The sequence below is a fragment of the Bombina bombina genome, chromosome 4 (genome assembly GCF_027579735.1).
Source record: "Bombina bombina isolate aBomBom1 chromosome 4, aBomBom1.pri, whole genome shotgun sequence".
NCBI lineage: Eukaryota > Metazoa > Chordata > Amphibia > Anura > Bombinatoridae > Bombina > Bombina bombina.
The window spans coordinates 871,137,428-871,153,304 of NC_069502.1; the positions used below are offsets into that span (position 1 = coordinate 871,137,428).

General features: G+C 46.5%; 1 protein-coding gene across 6 annotated transcripts in view; it reads right to left on the reverse strand.

Annotated features, from left to right (window-relative positions):
• The window catches only part of LOC128657365 (gastrula zinc finger protein XlCGF26.1-like), a 103,722-nt gene that overhangs the window by 52,474 nt on the left and 35,371 nt on the right, over window positions 1-15,877 (reverse strand). For all 6 annotated transcript variants that reach the window (XM_053711686.1, XM_053711684.1, XM_053711688.1 and 3 more), the window contains one exon: window positions 14,172-14,276. In XM_053711686.1, the coding sequence (XP_053567661.1) occupies window positions 14,172-14,276 (105 nt within the window). The remainder of the gene's footprint in view (window positions 1-14,171; window positions 14,277-15,877) is intronic.

Sequence of the window (15,877 nt, forward strand, 5' to 3'; positions counted from 1 at the left end):
CCCAAAATAAAAAAATGCCCTACCCTGTTCTAAATTAAAAAAGTTCAAAGCTCTTTTACCTTACCAGCCCTGAAAAGGGCCCTTTGCGGGGCATGCCCCAAAGAATTCAGCTCTTTTGCCTGTAAAAAAAACACATACAATACCCCCCCCCCCAACATTACAACCCACCACCCACATACCCCTAATCTAACCCAAACCCCCCTTAAATAAACCTAACACTAAGCCCCTGAAGATCTTCCTACCTTATCTTCACCTCGCCGGGTATCACACCGATCCGTCCTGGCTCCGATGTCTTGATCCAAGGCCAAGCGGGGGGCTGAAGATGTCCATGATCCGGCTGAAGTCTTCATCCAAGCGGGAGCTGAAGAGGTCCATGATCCGGCTGAAGTCTTCTATCAACGGCATCTTCAATCTTCTTTCTTCCGGAGCCATCATCTTCCAGCCGACGCGGATCCAACCTCTTCTACCGACGCCTACTCGCCGAATGACGGTTCCTTTAAATGACGTCATCCAAGATGGCGTCCGTCGAATTCCGATTGGCTGATAGGATTCTATCAGCCAATCGGAATTAAGGTAGGAAAATTCTGATTGGCTGATGGAATCAGCCAATCAGAATCAAGTTCAATCCGATTGGCTGATCCGATCAGCCAATCAGATTGAGCTCGCATTCTATTGGCTGTTCCGATCAGCCAATAGAATGTGAGCTCAATCTGAATGGCTGATTGGATCAGCCAATCGGATTGAACTTGATTCTGGTTGGCTGATTCCATCAGCCAATCAGAATTTTCCTACCTAATTCCGATTGGCTGATAGAATCCTATCAGCCAATCGGAATTCGACGGACGCCATCTTGGATGACGTCCCTTAAAGGAACCTTCATTCTTCAGTTGGACGTTGGAAGAAGAAGATTGATCCGCGCTGGAGGTCTTCAAGATGGAGCCGTTCCTCATCGGATGAAGATAGAAGATGCCGCTTGGATCAAGATGGTTGCCGGTCCGGATCTCCTCTTCTTCCCGGGTAGGATGAAGACTTTGGAGCCTTTTCTGGACCTCTTCAGCCGCCGCTTGATAGAAGATTTCAGCCGGATTATGGATCGCCAGCCCCCGCTTGGGCTTGGATGAAGATTTCGGAGCCTGGAGCGATCGGTTAACCTGGCATGGTGAAGATAAGGTAGGAAGATCTTCATGGGCTTAGTGTTAGGTTTATTTAAGGGGGGTTTGGGTTAGATTAGGGGTATGTGGGTGGTGGGTTGTAATGTTGGGGGGGGGGTATTGTATGTTTTTTTTTACAGGCAAAAGAGCTGAATTCTTTGGGGCATGCCCCGCAAATGGCCCTTTTCAGGGCTGGTAAGGTAAAAGAGCTTTGAACTTTTTTAATTTAGAATAGGGTAGGGCATTTTTTTATTTTGGGGGTCTTTGTTATTTTATTAGGGGGCTTAGAGTAGGTGTAATTAGTTTAAAATTGTTGTAATATTTTTCTAATGTTTGTAAATATTTTTTTATTTTTTATACTTTAGTTAGTTTATTTAATTGTAGTTATTTGTAGGTATTGTATTTAATTAATTTATTGATAGTGTAGTGTTAGGTTTAATTGTAGATAATTGTAGGTATTTTATTTAATTAATTTATTGATAGTGTAGTGTTAGGTTTAATTGTAACTTAGGTTAGGATTTATTTTACAGGTAATTTTGTAATTATTTTAACTATTTTAGCTATTGTACCTGGTTAAAATGATTACAAAGTTGCCTGTAAAATAAATATTAATCCTAAAATAGCTACAATATAATTATAATTTATATTGCAGCTATATTAGGGTTTATTTTACAGGTAAGTATTTAGCTTTAAATAGGAATAATTTATTTAATAAGAGTTAATTTATTTTGTTAGATAAAAATTATATTTACATAAATAAAAAGAGAGAAGCGCTCAACCTGGGAACGAACAATAGCATAATAGCTTGTTCTATGGCTAGTTTCCACCCTAGAAGCAGCCTCTTTTTGCTCAATATGTGCCTTTCACAGAAAAGAACTTTCCTGTAGCATATCAGTCTGATCCTGACTTCACAGTACAGTCCAGCCCCGAAATACCAGGCAATCCCTTTCTGAACAAGAGAAACAGCAAGACCCCAGACGTACGTTTCGGCCTATTGTGGGCCTCGTCAGTGAGGTGCAGCCATATCCCTCTAGGCACACTGAGCAACGGGTCCACGTCTGGATTCCCGCATCACACTTAGGGAGACTTCCCTAAGTGTCATAATTTGCATAAATAAAAAGAGAGAAGCGCTCAAACTGGGAACGAACAATAGCATAATAGCTTGTTCTATGGCTAGTTACCACCCTAGAAGCAGCCTCTTTTTGCTCAATATGTGCCTCTCACAGAAAAGAACTTTCCTGTAGCATATCAGTCTGATCCTGACTTCACAGTACAGTCCAGCCCCGAAATACCAGGCAATCCCTTTCTGAACAAGAGAAACAGAAAAACCCCAGACGTACGTTTCGGCCTATTGTGGGCCTCGTCAGTGAGGTGCAGCCATATCCCTCTAGGCACACTGAGCAACGGGTCCACGTCTGGATTCCCGCATCACACTTAGGGAGACTTCCCTAAGTGTCATAATTTGCATAAATAAAAAGAGAGAAGCGCTCAACCTGGGAACGAACAATAGCATAATAGCTTGTTCTATGGCTAGTTACCACCCTAGAAGCAGCCTCTTTTTGCTCAATATGTGCCTTTCACAGAAAAGAACTTTCCTGTAGCATATCAGTCTGATCCTGACTTCACAGTACAATCCAGCCCCGAAATACCAGGCAATCCCTTTCTGAACAAGAGAAACAGCAAAATCCCAGACGTACGTTTCGGCCTATTGTGGGCCTCGTCAGTGAGGTGCAGCCATATCCCTCTAGGCACACTGAGCAACGGGTCCACGTCTGGATTCCCGCATCACACTTAGGGAGACTTCCCTAAGTGTCATAATTTGCATAAATAAAAAGAGAGAAGCGCTCAACCTGGGAACGAACAATAGCATAATAGCTTGTTCTATGGCTAGTTACCACCCTAGAAGCAGCCTCTTTTTGCTCAATATGTGCCTTTCACAGAAAAGAACTTTCCTGTAGCATATCAGTCTGATCCTGACTTCACAGTACAGTCCAGCCCCGAAATACCAGGCAATCCCTTTCTGAACAAGAGAAACAGCAAAACCCCAGACGTACGTTTCGGCCTATTGTGGGCCTCGTCAGTGAGGTGCAGCCATATCCCTCTAGGCACACTGAGCAACGGGTCCACGTCTGGATTCCCGCATCACACTTAGGGAGACTTCCCTAAGTGTCATAATTTGCATAAATAAAAAGAGAGAAGCGCTCAACCTGGGAACGAACAATAGCATAATAGCTTGTTCTATGGCTAGTTACCACCCTAGAAGCAGCCTCTTTTTGCTCAATATGTGCCTTTCACAGAAAAGAACTTTCCTGTAGCATATCAGTCTGATCCTGACTTCACAGTACAGTCCAGCCCCGAAATACCAGGCAATCCCTTTCTGAACAAGAGAAACAGCAAAACCCCAGACGTACGTTTCGGCCTATTGTGGGCCTCGTCAGTGAGGTGCAGCCATATCCCTCTAGGCACACTGAGCAACGGGTCCACGTCTGGATTCCCGCATCACACTTAGGGAGACTTCCCTAAGTGTCATAATTTGCATAAATTATATTTAATTTAGGGGGTTGTTAGGGTTAGAATTAGCTTTAGGGGTTAAGAAATGTATTATAGTAGCGGTGAGCTCCGGTTGGCAGATTAGGGGTTAATGCTTGAAGTTAGGTGTCGGCGATGTTAGGGAGGGCAGATTAGGGGTTAATACTATTTATTATAGGGTTATTGAGGCGGATTAGGGGTTAATAACTTTATTATAGTAGCGGTGCGGTCCGCTCAGCAGATTAGGGGTTAATAAGTGTAGGTAGGTGGCGGCGACGTTGGGGGGGCAGATTAGGGGTTAATAAATATAATATAGGTGTCGGCGGTATTAGGGGCAGCAGATTAGGGGTACATAGGGATAACTTAGCTGGCGGCGGTGTACGGAGCGGCAGATTAGGGGTTAAAAAAATGTAATAGAGTGGCGGCGATGTGGGGGGACCTCGGTTTAGGGGTACATAGGTAGTTCATGGGTGTTAGTGTACTTTAGACCACAGTAGTTAATAGCTTTATGAACCAGCGTTAGCCCAGAAAGCTAACTCCTGTTTTTTTTCTGCGGCTGGAGTTTTGTCGTTAGATTTCTAACGCTCACTTCAGCCACGACTCTAAATACCGGCGTTAGAAAGATCCCATTGAAAAGATAGGATACGCAAATGGCGTAGGGGGATCTGCGGTATGGAAAAGTCGTGGCTGTAAAGTCAGCGTTAGACCCTTTCCTGACTGACTCCAAATACCAGAGGGCGGTAAAAACCAGCGTTAGGACCCTCTAACGCTGGTTTTGATGGCTACCGCCCAACTCTAAATCTAGCCGTTAGTTTGTAGAACAGCCTTATCAGCATGGAATGCCAGATAAGGAGGGACGCATTGCAAGGCAGCAATCTCAGATACCTTGCGCGCAGAGGCAATAGCCAGTAGAAAAGGAACCTTCCAAGACAACAAATTAATGTCTACTTCATGCATAGGCTACTTCGAAAGCCCGTTGCAAAACCGTAAAAACAAGATTTAAACTCCAAGGAGGATCAATAGATCTAAACACAGGTCTGATCCTAGCAGAGCCTTAACAATGACTGTACATCCGGAAGCTCAGTGAACCTCTTGGGCAGTAAAACCGACAGGGCTGAAATCTGTCCCTTCAGGGGACTTACAGAAAAACCCTTCTCCAGTTCATCCTGGAAAACAGAATAAGTAGGTGTGACGGATACCCCCGGCTACCCCGACTGGGTAGCTCCGCCAAACGGGTCCTGCTTCCTCCCTGCCGATTGCAGCTATGTAGCTGGCAAGTGACCACAGCCTGTAGCCACCCCTGATGCCCGACAGCACCAGTACTCAGGGTCCCACCCTGTGGCAGACTCCAGCTACCAGACTAGGTAGCTCTGTCAGAGTGTCCTTCCTCTGCCTGGAACAGAATGCTATGTAGCCCAGGAAAAGTGATTGTAGCTGGAGCAAACCCAAATAACTAGACAGCCTAGCATTCAGGTTTAACAGGAACTGATTTTATTGAAAACACACACTCCTTTTATACAGTCAGCTCATCTTGATAAGACCCTGGACAATCCCACTATTTTCCCGCCATTCCCGCCCCTCTAGACAGCCCGGCACCTCCATAGGAGCCACAGTCTCACATAATCCCAATATATAGGGGTGGTGGTTTCGGGTGATCCCGGTGGATTGGCGGCACTTCCAGTGTGTCATTTTAAAGCTCTCGGTCCCCAGATGCCACAGTCCAAAAATCAGCATGATTCGTTACTGGGGACCGGAGTTACAGTCTGTTGAAGTTATGGGGTTAGGGGTGTCCAAAACCCCCAGTTCCAAAAGGAGCTCCCCTCCGGCAATTCCCCCACCCCTTGTACTCCCCAGGGGCTACTAATCCCCAAAAGAGTGGAGCTCTGGGGCACATGGTTGCTGGAGCGACCTGGGTTAAAGTTAGCGGGTGTTCTGCTGTCCTGTGGCCGACCGGGAGTTCCAGGAGCCTGGCCAGCCTGAGAGGGGTTAGGCGGGTGTCCATTGGAAGGCAGTCGACCGGGAGTGCCAGGAGCCTGGCCAGCCTAGGAGGGTTTTCCTGGTCATACACCAACTTTTCTCTGAACACAAAAACAAGCCAACACAAAGCAAACAAACAGCTTCCAGAGATGGTGGTTGCTCTGAGGAGCCCAAAACCACTGAGAAACAACAGGGGTGAGGTTGTAGGGGGGTGGGGAGTAGCCTTAGCCGTCTGATATCCGTGACATCTCCCCCCTCCAGTTCGGCAGACCCGGCTAGACCCTTAACGGGTCGGCCTGGGGCTGTCCGACAGTGGCCCTCCACTTCTCGGTTGCTGAGAGAGGTTATCCCATCTCTCCTGAGCTTGGGGCATCCTGGGGGGTTTCTGCTGGCGTTTATACCCTGCGCCCTGGGCGCAGGGATAGTCACAAAATGCAAAGTCCCAAACAAGTTTGCTAAGCCCGGCTCCCAAACAATTGCTGTTCCACAAGTTCCAGTGTCCTTAAGTTCCATGGCCAAACTGTTTCCCTCAGTGACACTCTGTTGAGTACCGGCTGACCCACCCACAAACAAAGCCAGTACCGGTTTCCTGGCTGTATACCCACCCCAGACTGGAAGTGGCTCCTTGGTGGGGCAGGCAAAACTCAGGTGCCCAAACTTGTGGCACCAACTGCATGAGCGGGTACCCCCCTGGCCTGCCCCCTGTGAGATATACTCCAGGACAAGAAAAGGGTATAGACCCTGCCAAGCTACTGAGGGGAGAGACCGTCTGTCTCCTCTCCCGAGAAGGAGATCTACTGCTGGGGAGGGAGGTCTGCTACCTCTGCTCCATGGGAAACTGTGCTGCCGCTGGGGAGAGAGACCGACTGTCTCCTCTCCCAGAAAGGAATTCGGCCACTGGGGAGAGATATCGATACCCGTCTCTCCCTGCAAGGGCTTCTCTGTAAGGGGAGGGAGGACGACTACCTCTGCTCCCAGGGGATGGCTCTGCCGCTGGGGAGAGAGACCGACTGTCTCCTCTCCCGGCTCCTGGCTCTAAAGCTGGGGAGAGAGAGACCGACTGTCTCCTCTCCCGGCTCCTGGCTCTGCCGCTGGGGAGGGAGACCGACCTTCTCCTCTCCCAGGAAGGGGTTTGGCCGCTGGGGAGAGATATCGATACCCGTCTCTGCCTGCAAGGGCTTCTCTGTAAGGGGAGGGGGGGGGACTACCTCCGCTCCCAGGGGATGGCTCTGCCGCTGGGGAGAGAGACCGACTGTCTCCTCTCCCAGGAAGGGGTTCGGCTTACGGGGAGGGAGGACGACTACCTCTGCTCCCAGGGGATGGCTCTGCCGCTGGGGAGAGAGACCGACTGTCTCCTCTCCCGGCTCCTGGCTCTGCTGCTGGGGAGAGAGACAGACCGTCTCCTCTCCCAGGAAGGGGTTCTGTTTACGGGGAGGGAGGACGACTACCTCTGCTCCCAAGGGATGGCTCTGCCGCTGGGGAGAGAGACCGACTGTCTCCTCTCCTGGCTCCGCCGCTGGGGAGAGAGACTGACTGTCTCCTCTCCCAGGAAGGGGTTCTGTTTACGGGGAGGGAGGACGACTACCTCCGCTCCCAGGGGATGGCTCTGCCGCTGGGGAGAGAGACCAACTGTCTCCTCTCCCGGCTCCTGGCTCTGCTGCTGGGGAGAGAGACAGACTGTCTCCTCTCCCGGCTCCTGGCTCTGCCGCTGGGGAGAGAGACCGACTGTCTCCTCTCCCAGGAAGGGGTTCTGTTTACGGGGAGGGAGGACGACTACCTCCGCTCCCAGGGGATGGCTCTGCCCCTGGGGAGAGAGACCGACTGTCTCCTCTCCCAGGAAGGGATTCTGCTGCTGGGGAGAGTTATCATCATCCATCTCTCCCTTGTCCAAGTCTATAATCTCAGAGCCAGACTGCTGATCAGGATCCAGGAGCCCTGGTTCCCTTTCTCTTTGCTGCCACTCCTCCACAGTCAAGCTCCATGAATCCCAGAGGGCTGCACCCCAGATCTGTATGCCCCTGGAACGCTGCTTAGCGAGATCCAGCAGCCTCTTGTATTCCTTGACCAGTGCCTCTTCATGGTCAGTTATAAAATCCAGATCGTCCAGCAGCCAGGTCTCCTCCAAGAGATCCAGCAGTTCCTCTTGGAGCCAAGAGAAATCCTCTAGACCCTGGTCTGTCTCGCTCCCAAACTGTGGGTTCTCTGTCCTTTTTGTAAACAACAATCCAGGGCCGTCGAAGCCAAAGCCCTCTGTGGGGGATCCTTCCTCCAGCCATGGCTGCGCTTGCATAGCGAGCCATTGGAGGGCTCGATAGCCATCCTCCACCCACATTTCTTGCTGGATCAGTCTATGTAGAACAGCTAGCCATTCCTTCTTTGGCTGTTCTCCCAGGAAAGGCAGCCTCACGGTCCACCGTACCCGGAATCTCGTGTCATTCGTGGGGAGGACCTTTCCATTTTCCTGCTCCTGTTGCAGAGCCTCCCACCAAAGGTCTCGGAGGGCAAGGTTCTTCCATGTCAGAACGTCCTGTTCCGAACAAGGATCCTTTGTTCCAGTCAGCATCTTTTGTACTCTCCCTAGGAACTCTGCCTCCATATTTACCGGCTACTGTGGTACGGCTCCTCTGTCAGCAGGAACCTTGTAAACAAAGCAGATCCCACCGCTGCCAGCCAATGTGACGGATACCCCCGGCTACCCCGACTGGGTAGCTCCGCCAAACGGGTCCTGCTTCCTCCCTGCCGATTGCAGCTATGTAGCTGGCAAGTGACCACAGCCTGTAGCCACCCCTGATGCCCGACAGCACCAGTACTTAGGGTCCCACCCTGTGGCAGACTCCAGCTACCAGACTAGGTAGCTCTGTCAGAGTGTCCTTCCTCTGCCTGGAACAGGCTGCTATGTAGCCCAGGAAAAGTGATTGTAGCTGGAGCAAACCCAAATAACTAGACAGCCTAGCATTCAGGTTTAACAGGAACTGATTTTATTGAAAACACACACTCCTTTTATACAGTCAGCTCATCTTGATAAGACCCTGGACAATCCCACTATTTTCCCGCCATTCCCGCCCCTCTAGACAGCCCGGCACCTCCATAGGAGCCACAGTCTCACATAATCCCAATATATAGGGGTGGTGGTTTCGGGTGATCCCGGTGGATTGGCGGCACTTCCAGTGTGTCATTTTAAAGCTCTCGGTCCCCAGATGCCACAGTCCAAAAATCAGCATGATTCGTTACTGGGGACCGGAGTTACAGTCTGTTGAAGTTATGGGGTTAGGGGTGTCCAAAACCCCCAGTTCCAAAAGGAGCTCCCCTCCGGCAATTCCCCCACCCCTTGTACTCCCCAGGGGCTACTAATCCCCAAAAGAGTGGAGCTCTGGGGCACATGGTTGCTGGAGCGACCTGGGTTAAAGTTAGCGGGTGTTCTGCTGTCCTGTGGCCGACCGGGAGTTCCAGGAGCCTGGCCAGCCTGAGAGGGGTTAGGCGGGTGTCCGTTGGAAGGCAGTCGACCGGGAGTGCCAGGAGCCTGGCCAGCCGAGGAGGGTTTTCCTGGTCATACACCAACTTTTCTCTGAACACAAAGCAAACAAACAGCTTCCAGAGATGGTGGTTGCTCTGAGGAGCCCAAAACAACTGAGAAACAACAGGGGTGAGGTTGTAGGGGGGTGGGGAGTAGCCTTAGCCGTCTGATATCCGTGACAGTACGTCCTCCACACCTTATGATAGATGTTACGAGCATTCGGCTTACGAGTTTGAATGAGAGCATAAATAACTCTCTCCAAAAACCCTCTCTTGGCAAGGACTAAGTGTGCAAACTCCATGCAGTCAGCCTCAGAGAATCTAGATATTGATGATCAAAGAGAACTTGGTCAGCAGATCCCTGTGACAAGGTAACTTCCACAGAGGAGATGATGACATCCCCACTAGATCCGTGAACCATATCCTCGCGGCCAAGACGGAGCGATCAGTATCACTGATGCCTGCTCCAGCTTGTTTCAAGTCACTACACGAGGAAGTAGTGGTAACGTCCGGAAAAGATAAAAGGAATTGAACCTCCAAGGCACCGCTAATGCATATGTTAGCTCCGCCTGAGGATCCCTGTACCTCGACCCATATCTGGGTAGCTTAGTAGAGAGACGGGATGTCATAAAATCTACTTTTGCTAATCTACGCAAACACGTCGAGATGGAGAGACCATTCCCCCGGATGAAAGGATTGTCTGTTGAGAAAATCCGATTCCCAGTTGTCCACACCCGAGATGTGGGTCGCTGACAGTGAACAGATGTGGGTCTCCGCCTACTCCAGAATCCGAGAAACCTCCCTCATAGCTAGAGAGCTTCTCGTTCCCCCCTGATGGATGTTGTAAACCTTAACTTAAATTCAATAAAGAATTGAATACAAGGATACTGTATTAGCACTCTTAAGACTCTATAAACAAATTAGAACAGAGAACTAGATAATTAGCATGGGTTAAAACATAATAATCTTTATTGGAACATATTTAAAATAATGGATGTGGTTAAAATTGAAATGTTAGCAGAAAAATAGTAATGATTTGCATCAAATGATTAGTGGGTGGTGTTGGTAATAGAATTACCTTGAACTCAATTGGAGTGTGAGTATTATTAACTGGTGGGTGGCAGAATATTTGAAACTTATGGGTCAAAAGAGGAGACTAAAGTGACACTCTTTATATTGATTCTGTGTTTTATCAAGTTATAATAGAGATATTGTCACTCTCCAATTTTGATCATAATATGGGACCTAAATGTTGTCAGTTCAAATATATACCCTAAAGCAACACAGTTAAATTAGCTTGTTCTTCATTATCCTTTTGTTGAACAATATATATGGGTACTGTGTTGTCAGGATAAATATTGGCTTACCACCAAGTTAACTAGTTCTTTATTATCCTTTATTGAACAACATATATGAGTATTATGTTATTTGAATAGATCTCATTTGGTCACCACTTATTGTAAAATAAAGGGATAATTAATACAGTCCAAATTCCATAGTAGTTGAATTATATTACAACATGTTGTGTGTACATTTGGTTATATTCACATTAGTCCTCTTACAAATAATTCTCTGATTATTAATTTTGGTGAGCAACAAATAATTGTGTTTATTGTCTATTCTTGAACCACCTATTATACAGGGGGTGGTAGTTGCTCTCTTACCACAAGATTCAGAGATTACAAGTTGAGTTAGTAGATCACTTGTATTAAATTTTGTGGATAAAAGTACCGGTCCACTTATGAGAGACATTAATAATACAAATTTTGTATATATAATTTTATATTTTATTGATGTTGGTATTAATTACCCACTGAGCACTAAACCTCATATTAGGTTTTTATTAGGAGTTAATGGGCTGGATAGTATATCTCTACACAAATCCTGCTCAGCATGTATGCTAAAAGCAAGCGTATTGTTATGTAACGGCTTGTTATATATCAAGTGACCGACCAATATACACTTTCACATTAATTTTATAAGTGACACTTGATAAATGTAAAGCTTAAGAGTTTGTCTTTATAATGTCTAGTTGTCACTTTTATTCCAAATGCTAGAGCGTGTCAGTCCACTACAAATAAAAGTTGTTACACTCGTTAAAGTTACCAGCTTGTATTAGCTCGTGAGCAAACGCTTGAAAGATAACTCAGCCTCTTAATATGTGTTTAGCGTATTCATTGTTATTTAGCAAAGCCAGTGGGTTGAGATGTCAGTTTTAACAATCATTGTACTCGGTATCAATATCTTTATAAATACTGTGATATCGCTTAAACACATATTAAGAGGCTGAGTTATCTTTCAAGCGTTTGCTCACGAGCTAATACAAGCTGGTAACTTTAACGAGACAATAACTCCTAAGAGGACAGAGCACGTAAGCACCCCAGAAAGGCTTCCCACATTTCTGGTCTGGAAGACAGGTTTGAGAGAAGGAATCTGCCCTTGGGTGGCTGAGACTTGTAACCTATCTTGTAACCCTGAGCTATGACCTCCAGCACCTATGGATCCTGCACGTCCCTGAACCAAGCGACTGAAAAGAGCAACAGACTGCCCCACTACACGATCCAGAAGAGGACCGGGGACCGCCCATTCATGCCGACGGCTTTCAAGTGCTCTTGGTTTGCTCTGGCTTAGCGGAGGACTGCTGACGGTGGACTTTATCAGAGCGAAAGGAACGAAAATTGGAATTTTGTTCTTTAGACTAGTTCTTATTCTCTTGCGGTAGGAAGGCACCCTTGCCCCCTGTTACCGTGGAGATAATGGAATCCAGGCCTGGACCAAACAAATCCTTCCCTTAAAGGAGAGGGAAAGAAGTCTAGACTTAGAAGTCATATCCACAGACCATGACTTCAGCCAGAGCCCGATGGGCCTAAACATAAAAAGCGGAAGCCTTGGCATTCAGGCGAATAATCTGCTTATTAGCATAACAGATAAAAGAATTAGCAACCCTCAAGGCATTAATTCTTTCCTGAATAACATCGAGGGGACCCTCCCCATCGATCAAATCCCGTAAGGAGTTGCACCAGTAGGTAGCTGCTCCAGCAACCGTGGCAACAGCCGCCGCCGGTTGAAACAAATATACCGCATGTTGAAACATCTTATTTAACAGAGTTTCCATATTTTCTAGCAAGGGTGAAGATAGCGCCATCCCTTTTAGGGACGGAACCCCACAAACTCCATTGAGAGTCCAGGAGCAGGAATAATTTTATTAAAAGGGAGAAGAGAGGGAAAATGAATCCAATCCTGTCCCATTCATTCTTAATATTGTTCGCCATCTAACAGGAACAGGGAAGGATAAGATACCACCCTGTCCTCAAACTCTATACGATTTAGGAATCAAAAGTTCTTCAGGCAATTTGGCCTCTGGAACCTCTAAATTCGCCAAAACTTCCATTAGAAGAAAGAACAATTTCGTAACTAAAGTCTGATTCCTCAACAGCTGGAGGATTAGAGGCAGCAGACTAGGCAGCAGACTTCGACCCAGAATGTTCAGACTCTGAAGTCTCAGAAAAAAACCTCATCCTGGATAACCAATCAGTTAATTCCAATAAATTATCTGATGTACTCTGGAAAGGAGTGCAATATATAACCTTTCGCTTGCGCTTAGTAGGGCGAGGTAAAGCATGAAAGGTTGCAGACACCGCAGTCTGAACTGCCCAGTAACGTCTGGTAGAAAAAAGGCCCCCTCCAGATGGAGGATTAGCAATGCTAAGGAAAAATGCATGTGTAGAGGGAGATGAATGTAGGGTACGCACCTCACAGGTTGACAACTCCTCAGAGGTGGATGGCTTAGTTTTATCAAACATAATTGAGAGGGCGGATCTAAGGCCTCCTCGCAATGTAACAGGAATTACTCTTAGGAATAGAGAAAGTACCGTCTAAAGTAACAGAATCCTCCATCACTAGAGCAAATACTGGAGAACTATAGAAAATAAAACAATCTTATTTATTTTATTTTTTTTAAATGGCACCTTTATACCCTAATAGCTGGGGCACTCACCACCTCCTATGACCCAGACAGTACAGAGATTTAGGACTCCTCTCTGATAGCCCGGTCAGGAAAGAGGGAATGAAAGCTCACATGGTGCACAATGCAGGACCGTCCCTGCTATGAGAAAAAGCATGCCAAGCTTGTAAGCTGCACAGCTCTCAAAGTGAAACCTTTATATTCCATAACAGCCTATGAGCCCATAACATTGCACACATAAAAGCAGCATAAAATCAAATAAACATATAAGATTATTCCCCTCTGTTCAATAATTCCCCTCAGGAGATATTAACCCTTGATTCCATAAAGATAAAGGAGCCACACCGCGACCCTGTCTTCTATTGTTAACATGAGTGTAAAGTAATGAAACAATCTTACCGGAATCTATGCCGTGGAACAGTGACACGGCCCTTCAAGTTTGACAGATTGTAGCAGCGCTTCTGACATGAGTGAAGAAAGCAGGTAGCGAAACTCATCAACGCTGATTGCTTATGGAGCTGTTAATATTAATCGGGATGTTTTGCAGAAAGACTCTCCCTGCATCTTCGGACTTTAACTTTCATCCATGCTCTCACCGAGAGGCTGACAGGACTAATTAAAACTCTTGTCCCATCTCGAAGAGTACTACCCTCCATAAGAGACTACTCCGTAATCTTCCGACACTTCGCTGCCATCCTCCTGTGACAAAAGGCAAAGAATGACTGGGGTTATGAGGAAGTGGGGGAGGTATTTAAGGCTTTGGCTGGGGTGTCTTTGCCTCCTCCTGGTGGCCAGGTTCAGTATTTTCCACAAGTAAGGAATGCAGCTGTGGACTCTTCCCATATTAAGAAAGAAATATGTGCACACTCACCTGTAACTCAAGTACCTCACACACAACATATGTATACACTGACTTGTACCCCATATCCCTCAGACACAATATACATGCACAATTACCTTTGACCTATATCCCTCAGACACACACACACGTGCAAACTCACCATTGTCCCTCAGACACAACACACGTGCACACTCACCTGTGCTGATACTGTTACTGGTTTCCACATCGGGTGCTTCCAGCTGACGCCTCACAGACAGATCTTCTGTTATCTCACCTTTCACTATATCAGTGTTATCTTTATCTGTACAAATAAAGCAGATTCCGTTTTTATATCATATGATCTAGTTTTTATAACTTATCATAAAACAGTTTGTGTATTTACTAGATAGACAATAGCATCAAATATACAGTCTTGTCCTTGATCCACTATATTCCAGTATAAAAATACAACATGAACTAAACAAGGGTTAAACTCATTGTGTTATCTGCGCTTATAAACCAGACAGTAAACTACAAGGGAGAGCAGGAAGTAACTGTGCGCACAGCCCCGGCAGACTCTCACATATTACTACTCACCGGCAGGGAGGGAGAGCAGTAAGTAACTGTGGGCACAGCCCCGGCAGACTCTCACGTATTACTACTCACCGGCAGGGAGGGAGAGCAGTAAGTAACTGTGTGCACAGCCCCGGCAGACTCTCACGTATTACTACTCACCGGCAGGGAGGGAGAGCAGTAAGTAACTGTGTGCACAGCCCCGGCAGACTCTCACGTATTACTACTCACCGGCCGGGAGGGAGAGCAGTAAGTAACTGTGTGCACAGCCCCGGCAGACTCTCACATATTACTACTCACCGGCAGGGAGGGAGAGCAGTAAGTAACTGTGTGCACAGCCCCGGCAGACTCTCACGTATTACTACTCACCGGCAGGGAGGGAGAGCAGTAAGTAACTGTGTGCACAGCCCCGGCAGACTCTCACGTATTACTACTCACCGGCCGGGAGGGAGAGCAGTAAGTAACTGTGTGCACAGCCCCGGCAGACTCTCACGTATTACTACTCACCGGCAGGGAGGGAGAGCAGTAAGTAACTGTGTGCACAGCCCCGGCAGACTCTCACGTATTACTACTCACCGGCAGGGAGGGAGAGCAGTAAGTAACTGTGTGCACAGCCCCGGCAGACTCTCACATATTACTATTTAGTAGGTGTAAATGAGTAGAGCGCTGGAATTTTAAAAGATCCCAAACACCCTATTAATATAAGATCCTTCGGTCTTATAAATAAGATTTATCTAGATAGAAAAGGTTATAGGGGCGTTGTTTCCAGCTTAAGGGATCATACGTGGCTAAGTGGCCTTTTATATTCCTAATATAGTGATAGGATGTGTATAATATAATATGATATAGTATTAAAATGGTGAAATATAAATAACAATATTTTGTCAATTCAAATTTTAAAAGGGATATTTAAGAGATGATGTGAGTAGATTACTCCTAAAGTCTCTCTCCACAATGTGTACTTAGTGTCTAGTGATTTTAAACTTAATAACCGTTCAATTTCCTATTATACCAAAGTGCTTTTTACCCCTCTATTATGGGTGTGAATGAAAAGAAAGACAATTTCAAAAGTAAAAATACATCATCCAAAATAGATGCCGATTTATTTAAAAATTAAAAATTGAAGAAATGAAAATAATAAAATAAAATAATTATTTTAAAAGAGAAAACCTTTATACAAGACTGTTTACAAGCTACTCTAAAATGAGAGTTTAAACTATGGGACGTCTCCCAAATTTAAAACAATAATTATTGAACCTTGAGACAATTGCTGAGTTTAAACACTCGATACTAAATAGCACAGGAGCTAGCTCAAAATCCTGTTAAATAGTTACTCTTTCTGAGTTGACC